The sequence below is a fragment of the Euprymna scolopes genome, chromosome 14, assembly GCF_053919585.1.
Source record: "Euprymna scolopes isolate OS-2025 chromosome 14, ASM5391958v1, whole genome shotgun sequence".
In the NCBI taxonomy this organism is placed as follows: Eukaryota; Metazoa; Mollusca; class Cephalopoda; order Sepiida; family Sepiolidae; genus Euprymna; species Euprymna scolopes.
Window position 1 is genome coordinate 76,099,448 of NC_136495.1, and position 18,550 is coordinate 76,117,997.

The window sequence follows — 18,550 nt, forward strand, 5'->3', positions numbered from 1 at the left end:
GAAAAAAATAGGGTTTGAATTATATTTTTCAAGCTTCGAAAGATAGTAAGTGTAATAATTTAATTTTTTTATCACACATTTTTAATGGCGATTTCTGACACTCCTAGTTTATAGCGTCCAATATATATATATATATATATATATATATATATATATATATATATATATATATATATATATATGAATCACAATTTAATTTATTTGCTCTATCTTGCATATCGAGCAATTCTTATTTAGATGGGATAACTTATAGAATATTACCGCCAGTAATATTTTGTAAATCTTATAATTACAGGTTTCCATACCAACTGATTGTAAAATAAAAAAAACTATTCTAAAGAAGTATATATATATATATATATATATATATATATATATATATATATATATATATATATATATATATATATATATATATAAAGCTGAACGTCTGTGTGTGTGTGTGTGTGTGTGTGTGTGTGGTCACGAATAGGCTCCTATATGGTTGACTATTATAGAAAAGTGATCACATATAATGATAGAAGATGTATCGAGACACAGGAATGGGTATGTTTGATCTGGCAGAACGGTGGTTCATTAAAATTGTGGGGTCTGTGTTCGCGCCTGGTCCACAAAGTATGGAAATAAAAAATTAAAAAAAAAAAAAAAAAAAAAAAACGTTTACAACGGTTTCTGATATAGATGTACATAAGAATACTTTGATAAGTATGTTTTAACTTAAATAGGGATGGTATAATAAAATTGTGGGTCTGCGTTTGCACCTGGCCTCCATAGAATGGGAATAGGCACACACTTTAATAAAGACTTTTCATACCTATCTGCGTAAGTATACTTTGATAATTATGTTTAAGTTTGAAGAAATATGGAATAATAAAATTATGGGGTGTTCGTTCGCGCCTGACCTCCATAGAATGGAAATATATCACAAAGTTTAACAAGGTTTTTTAATATAGATCCACAGAATATTGTGATAAGTGTTTTAGTGTGAACAGGTATGGTATAATAAATTATGGGGTTTATCTATTTTATTTTTACTTTCATCATATTTTGCTTTTGTTTCGATACCCCCAAATTCGAAGCTTTCTCTTTACAACCCTTCCTTTTCATAACCTATCATACTTTCATAAATCAGAGTCCATTTTCTGTAGGCTGTTTTTGAACCCAGTCAACGACGGGTACTTTTGCTAGTATATATATATATATATATATATATATATATATATATATATATATATATATATATATAGTAGCGTCCAAAACTATGGGACAAAATTTTAAAACCTAATATTTGTTAGAAATAATAATTGTGGAACGCTGAATTTTTTACAACTGGTATCATCCATAATAACATACTAAAATTTGAATCATTTGTAAAGGATACAAAAAGAATTATAACAATGATTTATTTATTTTAAAAATATTAACGTCCAAAAGTAAGGGAAATGTGCGTTTTTTTTTGTTTTTTGTTTTTTTTTTTTTAGAAAGTTGTTTTTATGACAATGAAATTTGGCGCGTGGGGTACTTTTTGGCGTGCTGACGTGCCAAAAAAGAATTACCGTGTTATTATATATTTATCCTTTGGTAGAAAATAACTATTTTCCTTTACAAATACCTTCCGTGTGTTATATTAGGAATAAGCGTATGGTGGTGAGAAGGAACCAGACAAACAATATAGGTTTAAATTTTAAATGATTGATTTCTAAATCGTTTATTAAAAAAAAAAAAAACTTCATGAAAGCAAAAACAAACTAAAGTGTTCAAAGTTCGTAAGGATGTGAGAATGTTCAGCAAAGAAGATTTGGGGGCGTAAAGTTAATCTTGAAACTTCTTAGGAGAGTAAAATGGGGCGCTGATAGGAATAGTGATGAAATAAGAAATGTAAATGTTAATTCTCGCTGTTGGTGCTTCCATGTGGAGAAGTTGATGAATGATGTGCGCGAAAGTGTTTTTTTAACGTCGGGAAGGAATCCGACGGAGCAGATGATTACCCCATGCTGGTTGACTGACTGTCTCTTGGCTCAACTCCTGGTGTGTTGCGAAGACTGACGTTTTTATAGTCATGACGCGGACGTAGGTGAAAGCAAAGAGAGTTTTGATCATTAGCTTTCATAATTATATTTCATTTTCGTAAGAGATATAACGATATAGTAATTCGTTTTTTCTAAATTATTATTACGGACACACGAGATAAAACAATCGTTCCCTTTTGTTTTGTTTTGTTTTTTTATTAAAAATGTATAAAAAATAAAAATAAAATAAAAAATACCTTTACATGAGTATAATTTAATCACGTTATTATTGCACATGTGATGCTGTGAATTTTAGTTTTGTTTGTGTATGCAAAGTTATTTGTGTTTTTTTTTACGACCTGGCCAAGTGTAGTATAAACACATCCAACCTCCTCATGTTAAAAACGGGTTTCGAAATAAACACCCAAACCTCCCTGTGTTAAGACGGGCTTTCGGGTTGGGGGGGGGGGGTATTCCGAAAGCCCCGTTCGAAAAAAAAATGTCTTGTTACTTATTTGTACGAGTTTCTTTTATTTATTTATTTATTTATTTTATTTATTTGTGTACATTTCGTAATTTATTTACTTCAGTTACAGTGACAGACCCTCATAAAAAATGATTCATAATTATATTTTATTTTTCGTAAGAGATATACCGATATAGTAATTCGCTTTTACTAAAATATTATTACAGACACACGAGATAAAACAATCGTTTCTTTGGGGGATTTTTTGTTGTTGTTTGTTTTTTCCAGTAAAATGCTTCAATAACTTTGCATGCGTATAATTTAATCACGTCATTATTGCACATGTGAAGTTGTGATTTTTTTGGTTTTGTTTGTGAATTCAAAGTTATTTGTGCATTTTTCTTACGACCTGCCCAAGCGTAGTATAAACATACCCAACCTCCTCATGTTAAGAACGGCTTTTGAAATAAACACCCCGACCTCCCTGTGTCAGAACCGGCTTTCGAGGTTGGGGGTGTTTATTTCGATAGTCGTTCTTAACATGGGGAGGTTCGGGTTTTTATTATACGTTGACACAATATTACTCTGTCATTTCTTTTATTTTTCCTTTTTAAATCTTTCCTTTACTTTTTTTTCTTCTTTGTCCACCGAGAATCATGGAAAAAACGACTTTCAATTGCAGTACATGTTTTTTTTTATATATTAAAAGCGTTGAAAAATACAAAGTATAATTTTGGGTACTTTTGTATTTTTGGTACCGTGCTAAAATAATATTATTTTTATTTACAAAGTAATTTTAACCTTCGGGAGGGGAGGGTGTCTTGTCACTATTAGAAAAATTAGCGTGAAACTTGAATTTAACCTGAATACACTATTTACAAATAGCGCGGTACCAAAACTCTGCCATCATATGCATCTGAGAAGGCTGAAGCACAGATTAGTTACTAAACAAGTTTATTTAATAATGAATAAATATCGAAAATTACAGGATAATATGACTATTATTTGATTTTTTTTTCTAAATTTCTTAAACATAGGTATGTCTACAGTTTCACATACATCATTACATAGAAACGATTTTTGTCTCGCATGTACATTATTTTTATATGCTGTAAGAAATTTGTAAAAAATATTAGCAGTTTATTTAAACCTTCTTTTAAATGGTAAAAAGTTAGAATGATAATATTAAATTACACTTACATAGTGTTACATACAGTAAAGGTTAAAGCTGTGGCGAGCGTTCGAGGTACATATTATTATTACTACATTTATTAAAAAAATAAAACAACTGATTAGGCTATTTTGGCAGTATAGACCTTAGTAATTTAATATTTGGCCAACAACAAATATAATAACCGTATTTGAATTTTTTATGTGGGGGATGGTTCATGCTACCACCGGGCAACGCCGGTTAACGGATTCTGCTAGTATTATATATAATAATAATATATAATAATAATATATAATAATAATAATAATAATAATAATAATAATAATATATATATATATATATATATATATATATATATATATATATATATATATATATATATATATATATATATTAGCTGTATATACCCGGTGTTGCAAGGTTGAGTGAAGGGCTTACTCACAGACAACTTAACAGTGACTGAATATAAACCATATATTGGATTTATAAAGCATAAAACACATCCATGTTTATCTATGAAAATCGAATGGGGAAATAACTTTCATAGTTTAAACGGAAAATTCTTTTCATACTTTCACTGAATCGAGATGTGATTTGAACGAACGCTAAAAAGAAAATATCTCAAATAGCCACCCTCTTTCGTTTTCCAGTTTTCAAGTTAGTTTTCACTGGAACGTGTTAACAAAGTATTTCAAAACAATGAAAATTGTTTTAAGCCCTCAAAGTAACCAATTTATATCAAATTGATCAAGCCTATAAAGAACTGTGACCTTTTTTTTACATGGGAGTCATCACCATTTATCAAGGCCCGAAAGCCACTCGAGGATAAGTGTTACTGAGTGTACGGTAGTCACTGAGACTACAGTATATTAATATTTAGTGGTGGAAATGGGGTAGTCATGGATTATTTAGGGGTTGGAGCGGCTCAACAAGAATTTGTTTACATTGGACTTGAAGACGACCATATTGTAGTCAGCTGGAAAGCAGGCCAGCCGAACATAGTTCCACGGGCGGGCAGTGTTAGGAAAAAGGTTTTGTTCTTGGAATTTTCGTTTAGATTTAGGCACAGACAGAAAGTGAGGGAAACTGTTGATGGTCGTTGTAGTTAGACGAATATTTTTTGTGAACGTCTGAACCATAGATTGAAGCTCAGATGAAACTTGCTATGAAAATAAAAATAGAGAAGACAGGCTCGCAACATCTCTTCCGTGGGAAAGAGGTTGCAGGCAAGAAAAAAGGGCACCACCTACGTGGTTTTGGAGACGGTTTTGAACTTTGTCAAGGCAAGATAAGGTGCTCGGGTAGGGGTAGAGGATTGTGTCAGGAGTTAGATACTTTCTAGAGCAGTAGAATGATTCAACTATTTTTCCGGAGACTTTGGCAACAGATTTGATATAAGTCTTTCACTTTAGGTCTGGAGAAACAGTCAGACCCAGAAGTTTTAGACGATAGCGATTCATATAAATTGGGCCAAGTGGGGATCAGAGCGTTTATGGTGAAAAGATAACGAAATAGCTATTGATGAAAACAGCACATGGTTTAATATTTATGGTTTACCAGTGGTCATATATTTTTATAAATTATGTTTTTAAAAACTTACGATTGATTAATGGATCTAATTAAATTTTATATAATCTGAATCCAAGTAGAGATCAGAGCTTATATGGTGAAAAGATAGAAGTTTGGTTTTGGTTGCATTAAAATAACCACTTTTTACCCTTTGCGCCACATGCTCAAGTCAGATTTCTTTCATGATGATGCTGATATGTACATTTCTAATTTAAACAAAAACTTTGAAGATTTATTTAAAAAAAAAACTTTTAAATACATAGTTTATAGAAATAAAGGTTCTAAAAGCCTTCTGTTTGTTTTGTGTGTGTGTGTATAGACGTTATTGTTTGTATTCACAAAATGAACTCTTGATATACACAGATTTTAAATTAATTAAAAAAAAAAGAAGGAGCACTTACCATTCTGTAAAATAGAAACGGGAAATTCATCTGACGCGTAACTTGTCAGCCAGAGTCGAAAATCTTCATGGGTCTTCTCAGGTTTAATCACCTTCACAAATAAATCAAATATATTTTGGAGAGATTTTCTTCATAAAGCAATCTATGCGAGTCATGCACTTAAATAGTATATAAATTGGTTAGTTGAAAATAGCAATTAGTGATCATAATGATGAGGGGTTTCCAAAAATAATGGCTCCTATTTTTTATTGGATCAGAGGGGATTGCAAATTGCATTGTTAGGATGACTGAACTTATGTATTCATGACCTGAAAATTTCATCCCTTTGTTGCAAATATTGACGCTGTGAGACTCTAAGGAAGCAATCCCTGTCATTTATGTGCGTCAAAAGCAGAGATGCGTCATTGAATTTCTGACAAAAATGCATTGAGAATAAGTGGTGACTATGTAGAAAAATAAATTCTGAAGCACAAAAAGCTCGCTTGTTTTAATGGCATCACTCCCATCTTCGAGCCCCTTAACTTTTGGAGTTAAAAATATACGAGGTTTAACTTTTGGAACGACCCTGATACTAAACTGTGGGAATTAATAGAAACATATATAACGTTACATAGCTTAGAGAGCAACAATAAGTTCCTTGGAAGCATGTAACGAGTGATCACAGGAAATGGAGATGAACTGACAAAATATGATTAAATCATGATTATCGGTCTCTCTGTCCTCCCATCACGTATGTTAGTGATTTGTAACGAAGATTGAGTCGAATAAATCTTCAGTGTCTTCCATCAGTTTTTGTCTTGTCTTAGTTCTTTTGAACATATACACAAGGAGGTTTGATTTCACGATGTAAAAGGATCATGAACGGGCTGCGTACAAGAAGAAAGTATTTTTACGTGCTTGTATTTAGGGAATATTAAACATGTAACAAATATTAAAAAAAACTAAAAACTCGGAGTCACACACCTCAAGAAATACTTATTGTACATAAATCAAGTCAAAAACAAGGAAACTTTTGTTTTAACACTAGCCATACCCGGTCACGTGTTGCTGTAGCTCAGCTTGTGTAAATTAATCCCACTCCAAGACAAAATTCATTTTTTAAGAAGGAATTAATGTGGCAAACATTTTTTCATTGAAGAACACTATCCGTAAGGTTATTAATACAGAAAATAGTTAACAGACAGACAGACAGACAGACAGACAAAGAAGGAGACTTGAGAAGAATACATACAGAGAGTTGTGTTTTTATTTTGGCAGAAAAAGAAATGTAAAAAGCGAGCAAGCGAGAGAGAAGGAGGAAATAAAAACTGTTGTAGATAACGTTGATGCCGTAAAATGTTTGTTGTTGTTTTTTCGACATAATAAGAAATGTAAAAAGCGAATGAGAGAGAGAGAGAGAGAGAGGGAGAGAGAGAGAGAGAGGAAATAAAAACTGTTGTAGGTAGTATTCATGCCATGAAATGTTTTTCAGCATAAAAAGAAATCTACAAAGCGAGCGAGCAAGCAAGAGAGAGAAAGAGAGGGGGGAAATAAAAACTGTTGTAGATGATGTTGATGCTGTGAAATGTTTGTTCTTTTACTTCGGCATCGCCATGTAATGTGTTGTTTTTTTCTCAGTACAAAAAGAAATGTGAAAAGCGAGCAAGAGAGAGAAAGCAAGCTAGCAATTGAGTGTGCGTGAGAGACAGAGAGAGAGAGAGAGATAGGGAGAGAGTTGAGAAAAACATATACAGAGAGAGAGGGGGAAGAGAGGGGGGTGAAACTTATGTAGATATTGTTGACGTCGTAAAATGTAAGAAAATGAACGCAGCAATTTACTCAGAGGGCAAAAGTAGGTATCATTGTGATGCCATATTTGAATGGTACATTAGTGTTTATTTAGCATGCAAATACTATTAATCCGGAATGGTCAAAGCTCAGCCAATCAAAATGAGTAGAATTAGTCTGTGGGAACTTTATTATTTTTGAATTGGAAAAGGGAACGATTATGTTATGTCTGTTAGCTTATGATCCAATTACAAAGGATACAAGTACAATATATGTATAATGTGTATATTTCCTCTCGATGTTGACTGGGGTGGTAGAAGGACTTAATATTTAGAAGGAAAAATAGGAACTACTTCTTCTAAAGATGGTTGCAATTGTGATGGTGTTGCTCCTAGGATGAAATGTGGGATTTTATTATAACGATTAAATGTGTCTGAAATGTCGTTCTAAAGTTACATCAGATAGTGGCTAATAGTCTAGACATAATAAATTTGTATGTGGCATTTGTTGTTGCAGCCCTACAGTACTTTGGTCCAGAGGGGAATTTCTGCAATCAAAATATTATATATGGAGATAAAGAATAACCAAAACGATATTTACAAATATTAAATATGATTTCGCTTTTACTACTAGAGATTTGAAAGCGTTTGACAAGGTCTAAGAGAGATAATCAATTTTAACTTTAGTCTAATGTTTTTATTTAGACAAAAGATCAAGTAAAAGAAAATATTGAAATAATATTTCTTTGGTTAGAGAGAAAGACAGAAATTTTCATATACACCAAAAGTCCAGTTTTTCTGTGAGGGATTCAGGCAATTAATTATTTTAAATGGGTTTCTGGCAGGAGAATTATCCTAGGAATTTTGTCGGAGTCAACAACAGTTAGTGTCTTAGCTGCATAACTCTTAACATAACTGAAGATTTTAGACGAACAGTGCTCTTTTATAGTTTTGGTGGATGGAACATTCTAGAATCGCTCAAAATAGAATACTTTAATATTCTACACCTTAGAACATTCTGGAATCTCTCCAAAAGAATATTTTTAATAGTAATAATAATACATTTTTAATATTATGTTAAGAAATTGGAATATCTTAATACTTTTATGAGGAAAATGTCCTCCCATGACAGTATGAATAGTAATTGCGAACTTTCATGTGCTTTTGCAATTAATAGCAAAAACTTGGTTTTCTGCATGTATGACACAATACATTATTTGATGTTGTTTAGGTCAGAGCAAATGTTGACTGAAAAAACATTTGTAAACTGAAAATGAATTCCATTTTCTTCACAATTTTTCCCTCACTTTCTACTAAATCTGTTAATAAGAGTTTCTATATTCTACTATTTTAATATATAATTGTTGCATTTGCATGGTCCACTTGATTACCAACAAAAGATGGACCGTTTTTATAGCATATGAACATTTTATACAATGTGAATTTTGACACTTCATCCTTTTGTTATGTTGGGCACTGCCAGGGCAACGCCAGATGACTTAAGAAATTATTATTATTATTATTATTATTATTATTATTATTATTATTATTATTATTATTATTATTATTATTATAAATTGTTATTGAATAATAGATGGTGAATGTGAAAAATGTAATAAGGGAAAAATGTTGTGAATAAAAAATGTTTTGGATAGTAAGAAGAATATTAACTGTGGAATTTTAGCATAAACCAAGCAGTGTAGGAATTTAGTTGATAAATAATAACAAATAGATCATGTGACAAAACATCAGTTGATTTGATTCTCTAGGCTGCGTGTATTGATGATGTAATTACAAAGGGAGATATTTTTTCTTATATACACGTAGAGTTTAGTCAGTTGAGAGTTTAAGAAAATCGAGCAGAGACGAGCTGACGATGGGTTGTAATGACTACGAACCCTAAGAAAGCTGTTGATCAATGTCAATAGAATTTACAGCTTAGGACAAGCGTGCAACTTTGCAAGAAAAGAAACATTCTGGAAATAAAAGTTGCTGAAAATACAATCCGAGACTTCTGGTTGCTTCATTGGGATGAATCTTCATCTGCAACTTCCAAGATTCGTCAAAACAAGACCCAAAGATGGATGAGGTATGTTTCCCCACAGACCTGTCTTCCGTCCCTTTGTATTGTCCGCATTTGTTATATGTCCTGTTATGCATATGCTACACACAAATCAACTAGACGATCACAAAATAGAAAAAACTAGAGACGATTACAAACACTAAAGACTCTCGCATATATGAACACTTATATACACCCACAACGAACAGTAGATAAACGCAGCGAATATTATTAAACGATCAATAGAGACACTGTCATAAATATATATATACACCCGCTATATACACACCCAGAACAGTAAACAGACTCTTAAATAGATGTTTATATACATTCATCAAATAGACTCGTTCATATATACACGTAAATATATTGACACACTATATAGCAACCCTGCTATATAACACTTTTGAGGAAGCCGGTTCTACTCACCTAGAGTGAATGCTATTACTAATGGACACATTACCATCCAGAAATTATTGGTAGATGAGGCATTGCATTGCATTGCAGAACTGAAGAAGTTGGCAATTCTATTTACCAAACATAAATAGCGAGACATAGACATGCTGTGGAGTAAGATTGGGGTTAGAGTTAAAGTTAGAGTTAAGGAAGATTTGCACAGACTCTTGAGCATCTGCTGAGGTCAATGAGGTGATGCAGCAAAATATATTGAGTTTTTACCTGCTACTCAGATATGACGCCATCAAGATATCTGCACTGCATCATAGAAATAGACGTGCATCATAGATATAAGACTGCACTGCATCATAGAAATAGACTGCACTGCATCGATATGAGCACTGCATCGTAGAAATAGACTGCACTGCATCATAGATATAGACTGCACTGCATCATAGAAATAGACTGCACTGCATCATAGATATAGACTGCACTGCATCATAGAAATAGACTGCACTGCATCATAGATTATAGACTGCACTGCATCATAGAAATAGACTGCACTGCATCATAGAAATAGACTGCACTGCATCATAGAAATAGACGGCACTGCATCATAGATATATACTGCACTGCATCATAGAAATAGACTGCACTGCATCATAGATATAGACTGCACTGCATCATAGATATATATACTGCACTGCATCATAGATATAGACTGCACTGCATCATAGAAATAGACTACACTGCATCATAGATATAGACTGCACTGCATCATAGATATAGACTACACTGCATCATAGAAATAGACTGCACTGCATCATAGATATAGACTGCACTGCATCATAGAAATAGACTGCACTGCATCATAGAAATAGACTGCACTGCATCATAGAAATAGACTGCACTGCATCATAGAAATAGACTGCACTGCATCATAGATATATACTGCACTGCATCATAGAAATAGACTGCACTGCATCATAGAAATAGACTGCACTGCATCATAGATAATAGACTACACTGCATCATAGATATAGACTGCACTGCATCATAGATATAGACTGCACTGCATCATAGAAATAGACTGCACGTGCATCATAGATATAGACTGCACTGCATCATAGAAATAGACTGCACTGCATCATAGATATAGACTGCACTGCATCATAGAAATAGACTGCACTGCATCATAGATATAGACTGCACTGCATCATAGAAATAGACTGCACTGCATCATAGAAATAGACTGCACTGCATCATAGAAATAGACTGCACTGCATCATAGATATAGACTGCACTGCATCATAGATATAGACTACACTGCATCATAGAAATAGACTGCACTGCATCATAGATATAGACTGCACTGCATCATAGAAATAGAACTGCACTGCATCATAGAAATAGACTACACTGCATCATAGATATAGACTGCACTGCATCATAGATATATACTGCACTGCATCATAGATATAGACTGCACTGCATCATAGAAATAGACTACACTGCATCATAGATATAGACTGCACTGCATCATAGATATAGACTGCACTGCATCATAGAAATACTGCACTGCATCATAGAAATAGACTGCACTGCATCATAGAAATAGACTGCACTGCATCATAGATATATACTGCACTGCATCATAGAAATAGATGCACTGCATCATAGAAATAGACTACACTGCATCATAGATATAGACGAACAATGAAGAATCAAACAAGCTATAGAATGGCGTCATAGGGTATTGCGTGCTCACAAATGTCAGGGATGCATATGAACAAGAGCTTGATGCCTGTGTAACAGAGCCACTAGCGTTGGTAACAGCAGCAACCGTATAACACATATGCAAATGTGATTTCTAGCACCCCTAAAGTTTTCACAAGACAGATGATTTTTCATTTTTTTTCTTGTGCAGAAAACTCGTGGGCCACTTGCTAGTGTGTTACTAGCTTTGTAACACTATGAGCCGGTCAATGGTGTGCTCGACCCACGTGTTATGTAAATATCCTGGAAACGGTGCTAAACTGACATGATGGCCCAGTCAATAGGATCTGTCGGTTAGACGTCTTTTTGTCAGAGTGAACAGTAAAGGCATACCTTACGATTGTGGGTGTGGCTGGCTCCTTCCTTCCTTCAGGCAGAGGTGGTGGGTGACCATGACGACCAGTGGTACTAGCAAAAATAGTACCACAGCTTTATGTAATAGTGAGAATAAGAAAATATAGGAGGAATGCGCTATCCAAAATGTGTGAGGATCAAACAAGTGAGAAAGCAACGCACAAGAATTCGGCCCTAAGAGAGTTGTGCACCAATGCGGATGAAATAGATCTATGAGTCAATGCCAGTCCGCCAGGAGTTCTATTGGAGAAAGATAGAGCTGTATTGGAGGATGCCTGTTGGTGCAGCCGGTGAACACTACCCAATATATTAACTTGGCGGAATAAAACGCTGTAATGAAAAGCATTCACCTAAGTAGTACAACAGCAAGCAAAAACATTGTGCCTCCATATCGATTCCCTTTGCATTTATCTATAAGTGTCCAACATGCTGACTGGGAAATCAAGGATACACACCAAGGCAGCAAGCAAGATGCTGATAAGATGAAAGTGAGACACTTTAAAGTAACTCTCAACTGGGCCCAAGCAAAGTTTACCAAAACACTGAACAACCTGCACAAGTACGGAGCTATGTACAGGGCGCTCAGTGTCCTTGTGGCGCTAGCGTGCAGACTATTGAACACATCCTTACAGATTGTCTCCTGAGCATGTTCTGATGTGGACCTGAAGGATGGCTCGGATACTGCTCAAAGATGGATGATAATCTCTTTAATCCTCATCATCGAATAACATACCTGGCCTTGATAAGCAGTGATTCTGTACTGATATTCTCAACCCTCACTGAATAGATTTCAATTCCACACATCATCACACTGTGCACACATACCTCAACGACTTCACCTTAACTGAGAAGATATGATGAGTTGAATTCGAATCTGACATCTGGTACAAAAGCACAGATCGATGATAGAATCAGCAAGATTTGAGAATCTCTCTTCTACTACATTTCTGAATTTTTAGATAAAGATTAGCTATTCGTATTATTTGGATTTTTCGAGCTACTGTTCTCATCTTGAGTTCATTTCCACAACGTTTCGGTCGATGTGACCTCCGACCTTCTTCAGGGGTATCTTGTTGAATGTTTCAGCCAAACGCGAAAATCTGGACGAATTTTCAAACAGAACCTTATATACTTTCGTTCCATCAGCCGGAAAGGTAAGTAGAAATTCGTAAGGATCTCTAGCATCGTGGATGAAATACTTGCTAAAATTCAGATGTAAAATGTTACACTCTTCCGGGGATTGAAGGTTCAATCCTCAATGCGGGCGACACTCAAAACGCAATTGCAAATTACTTGAGCCTTCTACCCAGTAATGACTGACAGAACAAAAGCACATAGTCTGAATAATCAAAATAACACAAAACAAATAAAAATGATGTTAGAAATAAAACACAGTTTAAAAAAGAGATGAAAGAAAACGCAAAACGTGTTTGTCGAGATAAATACGAAAAAATTGAAACTAAAGAAAAAATTCAAATTTGTAAAGTGAAAAAAAGTGTGGTTTATAGTAATTTGAACAAACAAGTAGATATATAAACAAAGCAAGAGCACTGTTTTGTTTTTTAAATGAAAACAGGAGTTCAGTAAAAAAAAAAAAATAATAAAATGCAATACAAAAAGTTTTAATCAGTTCCAGAACTTGAAATCTATCTTTCTATATATCTATAAAGTTTAGTTTTTTCTCGCTCTGGCATTGATATTAAAAGTTTACCTTTTCTACTTAAAAATTATAAAAATGAGCTTCTGAATGTACTCAATCATGGATATGCGAGCGACTACATAAAGGTTAACTAATTTGCATATTCCTTGAGAAAAGGGAGCGTTAATTAATTACTTATTCATTTTTTTATGGTTTCTTATTAGATTATTGGTTTCATTTCAATATTACGCTGAATTCTATTTGTGCATAGTTTCGATAGTTTCTTGCAACGCATGTAAACAGATTTCTATAGTCTGCATAATTGTGTAGAATTTAAGATGAAAACGTTCTAGCATATGAGAATATTATTATCTATATCTGTCTCTCTCTCTCTCTCTCTCTCTCTCTCTCTCTCTCTCTCTATATATATATATATATATATATATATATATATATATATATATATATATATATATATAAAAGTGACCTGTGTGTATGTGCGAAAAGTTTCTACCAAACTCCTCTCTGAATATTTCGCATACAGAGTTGAACTTTGATGTATAGGGTTTTTGGACCTGTAGGACACTAAAGAAGGTCGAAAGGTACATTGACCGAAACATTGTGCGAATAACATTCAAGATGATAATAGTAGTCCGAATAATCCAAATAATTTGAATTATCAATCTTTATCTCTAAAATTCATGATTATTGCTGTAATATTTTTGAACTATAATGGGTGTATGATCCTGCACAGTCGGAAGATTCTATTTATGAACGATGCTGCTAGGAACTGAAGAATCAAATTAATTCACCAACCAATCAGAAACCAGAATTGCTCCATAAAAACTAAACCTTTTCTGTAGCAACTTCGCATATGTTTTCTTTGTATCAACACGGGAGGAATCTTTTGCTCTGTGGCTTCCAACTCAAGAACTGTCTACTGAGAACCACTCATCTCCAGGACTTGTATAGAACAACTAACCATCGGAAACTGTTCTGAAACTAAACATGACTTACAACTCTTGCTATTGATTTGTTTAGGCAAATTCCTATGAACGACATTTTTAACTGTACAAAATTTCCACTGATCAGTTTTATGGTAGTTTATGTCTACACTGTGTAAATTGAACCTTCCATTCATTTTGATAACTCGATATAAGAAACATGGCTGATCATGATGTAAGATATTTACTTTTACCGACTATATACGCCATTGTCTCTTTTTTGTAGTTCATTTGTTCTTTTGACGCCAACAATCTGTTTACATGCGTTGCAAGAAACTATCGATATTTCTGTCGTCGTTTATCAGTTGATCCCACCATTTTCGTTAAACTTATGCAATTTGCTACCATGCCCATCCTATTTAGTTGAATTATCACTTCACAAGCATTTTAGGATGCTATTAATATTATTCAAGTTTTTTTACTAATACTTTTCCCCCACTCTTTATCTGTGCCTAAACCTAAACGTAGATTCCATAAACAAAATTTCTTTCTTAGAACTGCACGCCTATGGAACTGTCTTCCGTTTGCCTGCTTTCCTGTTGAGTACAATATGGTTGTCTTCAAGTTCAACATAAACAAGTTCTTGATGAGCCGTTCCACTTAAGTTAATAAATTTACCTAATTTCTATGAGTAACGATTACTATATTGTCCAATTTCTACTGTACACTCTTTAACCTTTATCCTCGAGTGGCCTCTGGGCCTTGATAAGTGGTGATGCATATGTAAAAAAAAACCCCAAAAAACTTAGATAGCTAGTTTTAATTAACTTATAATATTTCAAGTTTTAGGTTATTAGTAGTGTCTTTAAGAATAGACATGTTGCCCCCTAATTTTTTAAAAATTGGATCCTGAGCCAGGAATGTTGATTAATCAGGTGTTTAGCAATGGTGCTGTCTTCAGAATGATGCATAGTTAATCTCCTCGACAGTGTCGTCGTAGTCAAACCTATGCTTTATTTTCTTCACTGTTGGAGGCACAGTTTTCCAACATGCATTTGCATTCTTTTGCCAGGTTTGCCCCAACTAAGGAGGAGGAGTTATAAGGTCCGAGGTTTTAAATGTATTTTCGATGTGTCGATGATATTTTATGCATATTCAAAAATGAGTCAGATATTATTTCTTACTGCATTTAGTCAATTACATCCAACCTAACAGTTTACTTGTGATAAGGAACACAATTCCACTCTTCCTTCTCTGGATGTACTAGTGCATGAATCTGAGTTATCTTCTCTTACATCGCTTTTACTGCAACTCAACTTTTATCAGCCTTGCTGGTTGTAAAATATACTTATATATAATCTAATTCATGCAGTTTTCGTATTTGTTATTACAGAGCCAATTTTCTATTGAATATTAGATATATACAGCACTAATTTCAAAATGACTTTGGTGCTATCAGCTAGAATCAAAACCAAAGCATTTAGTGCTCCAGCAACATTCCCTTATTTAGCACTCCATCCTGTTTGAGCTATCGACAGATATATAAGAAAGATTAAAAATTGAACCACTTCAAGCTATGAATGAATTGGCACGTGTGCAAATGTAATAGAAATCTGTCGGCAAATTGAAATGAACATTTTGCATTTCAACTTGCCGCCATATTTCTGTATGCATTAGTCATCCATCCAAACAAAGATTTTATTCGTTATAAACCATCCTTGGTGTATGATTACTAGTGTTGGGACGATCAATCAGAATTGGAGTCGAGAATCGAAAAATTCGGAACTTTTTGTGGTATCAGAATCGCTATCAGAATCGGAAAAATTTGTGCCTATTTTCCGATGTCAAAAACAATTCATTTAATTGGCTTTTTATTTGATTTTCTATAAAGAAAAATATTATCCCGCTGTATGTCATACTAAAATAATGAATATCTATTAATTTTAAACTATCAGTAAAACTAAAATCGATAGATCATCTCTCACAAGTGTATCTTAATGTTTGAGAAAACATATGCACATTTAACATGTGTTTTTACGGTAATAATGAAAAATAACAACTTTATAGTAAAATGTATAGAGATTTAGAAAGAATCGGAATCGGTAATTTTATATGGAATCGGAAATTATATCGAAATCGGAATTAATATTGGAATCGTCCCATCCCTAATGATTACTGTTTCCGCTTCTGTTTCAATTCTTTTCATTTTTTTCTTGAAGAACATGTTTTGTGTTTTCTTTCCCCCTTCTATTGTTTTTACTATGTTTTGTTTTCAACATCGTTTTTATTTGTTTTGCTTTCAACATCGTTTTTATTTGCTTGTTTTTTTTTCTTTTCTGTTTTTTTTTTGTCCTGTTTTATAAAGCTAAATTTTTGTTTTACCTCTTCACAGATTTTCTCCAGTTTCGACATCCAACTTGTAGCCAAGTGACAATTTTGCAAGACAACCCAAGATCCATTCTTAATAGCATCTATTATCATTTTCTCGGCAATTGGACCCTAAATTATTAATGGAAAGAAAAAATACAAAATTATTAAACGGTAAAAAATAAATTATTCCATCAAATAGTGAACTCAATCATTTGAAAATGAAACACAATTTTTAAATATTTTTTCACAAATTTTAAATAATAGATTAATGTAGTTTGATTGAAGCATTGTTTAATGTGTGTATAAAAATAATTCATAGAAGACAATACAATGCAAAGGTTAAAAACGGATCGGCACAAACTGAAGCAAATTAAAACATATAACAGTGGAATAAGATGTAGAGATTCATCTTATATTAACACAATATGTGTGTGTTTTATATACTTAAACACCGCATTTTTACTTATGTCAATAGGGTTTGATGAAAGTTCCATATCTTATGATATTTGAGGAAAATTTCCTTCGACAGATATGTGTTCGAGTTTTTTTCAAATGTGCATACAGAGGCTACTGTAAACGTGAACATTTTCGCGGTAACTGAAGTTAACTTAACAATTATTATTCTTTAAACTTAATAATTTACGGCCTGTGTTAATATATTATATTCTTTTATTTATTTTATTTATTTACTAACAAGGAGACCCGACGTTGCCTGAGATTGAATGATAATCAACGAACGTTTCACACTTCCACATTTGTCCCCGAAATCGATGAAATCAGCCATTTTACAATCAAATCGATTGATTGCCTGAGGATACATCACGGTACACCGGCAGAAAACTTCACATGCCTCGCTGCAGTGACTTAATCCACCATAAATTGTAGTCTACATTGCACTGTAGAGAACCTACTATTGATTTTATAAAATTATTTGTTATATATAATAGCTTGCATGAAAGTTTAAAATACAAAAGTCAAGCATCATGCTTCAATTGTGCTCTAAATAGAAGCATTCTATTTCGAATGGGCCCCTGTCATATCAAAGAACCTAGTGTTGATTTTATATACCTAGCCTTGCTGCTTGTGCCGTGATAATGGCTTGAATTTAAATTTATAATGAAAACGTCAAGTGTAATGGTTTAATTGTGCTTTAAACAAAAATATTCATTTCGAACGCGTCCCTGTCATATCAAAGAACCTACTGTTGATTTTATATGTTGGGCCTTTATGCTAGCGTGATCTCAAATGCACTTGTTATGTTAGGCTGTATAAGGTGTTAACTTAGGTAAAAATCGCCTGTTCCTTCTTTCATTGAATCATTTCGATTATCGATTATTGATACTTACTGAAGACATTCTGATACAAAAAAAATCTAAGATCACTGACAGGCATATAAGGTATCTTCATGTGAAATTTCATAAAAATCGGACCAGCTGTTTTCGAGTCCACAGAGAACCCCCTCTCTCTCTCTCTCTCTCTCTCTCTCTCTCTCTCTCTCTCTATCTCTCTTACGCCCACGCGCAGACAAAGTTCTTTTTATATAATAGTAGATAAATAGACTCTTTCATGTATTTAATGACTTTATTTGCATTTTTTTTTTTTTCTGCGTTCTTAAGAAATATAAGGG

General features: G+C 33.4%; 1 protein-coding gene across 1 annotated transcript in view; it reads right to left on the reverse strand.

Moving 5' to 3' along the window:
- LOC145293101 (dynein axonemal heavy chain 3-like) overlaps nt 1–18,550 on the reverse strand; it is a 404,365-nt gene that overhangs the window by 58,225 nt on the left and 327,590 nt on the right. The window contains exons 61-62 of the mRNA XM_080139477.1: nt 16,936–17,052; nt 5,617–5,707 (exon numbers count right to left, since the gene is read on the reverse strand). Of these exons, the coding sequence (XP_079995603.1) occupies nt 5,617–5,707; nt 16,936–17,052 (208 nt within the window). The remainder of the gene's footprint in view (nt 1–5,616; nt 5,708–16,935; nt 17,053–18,550) is intronic.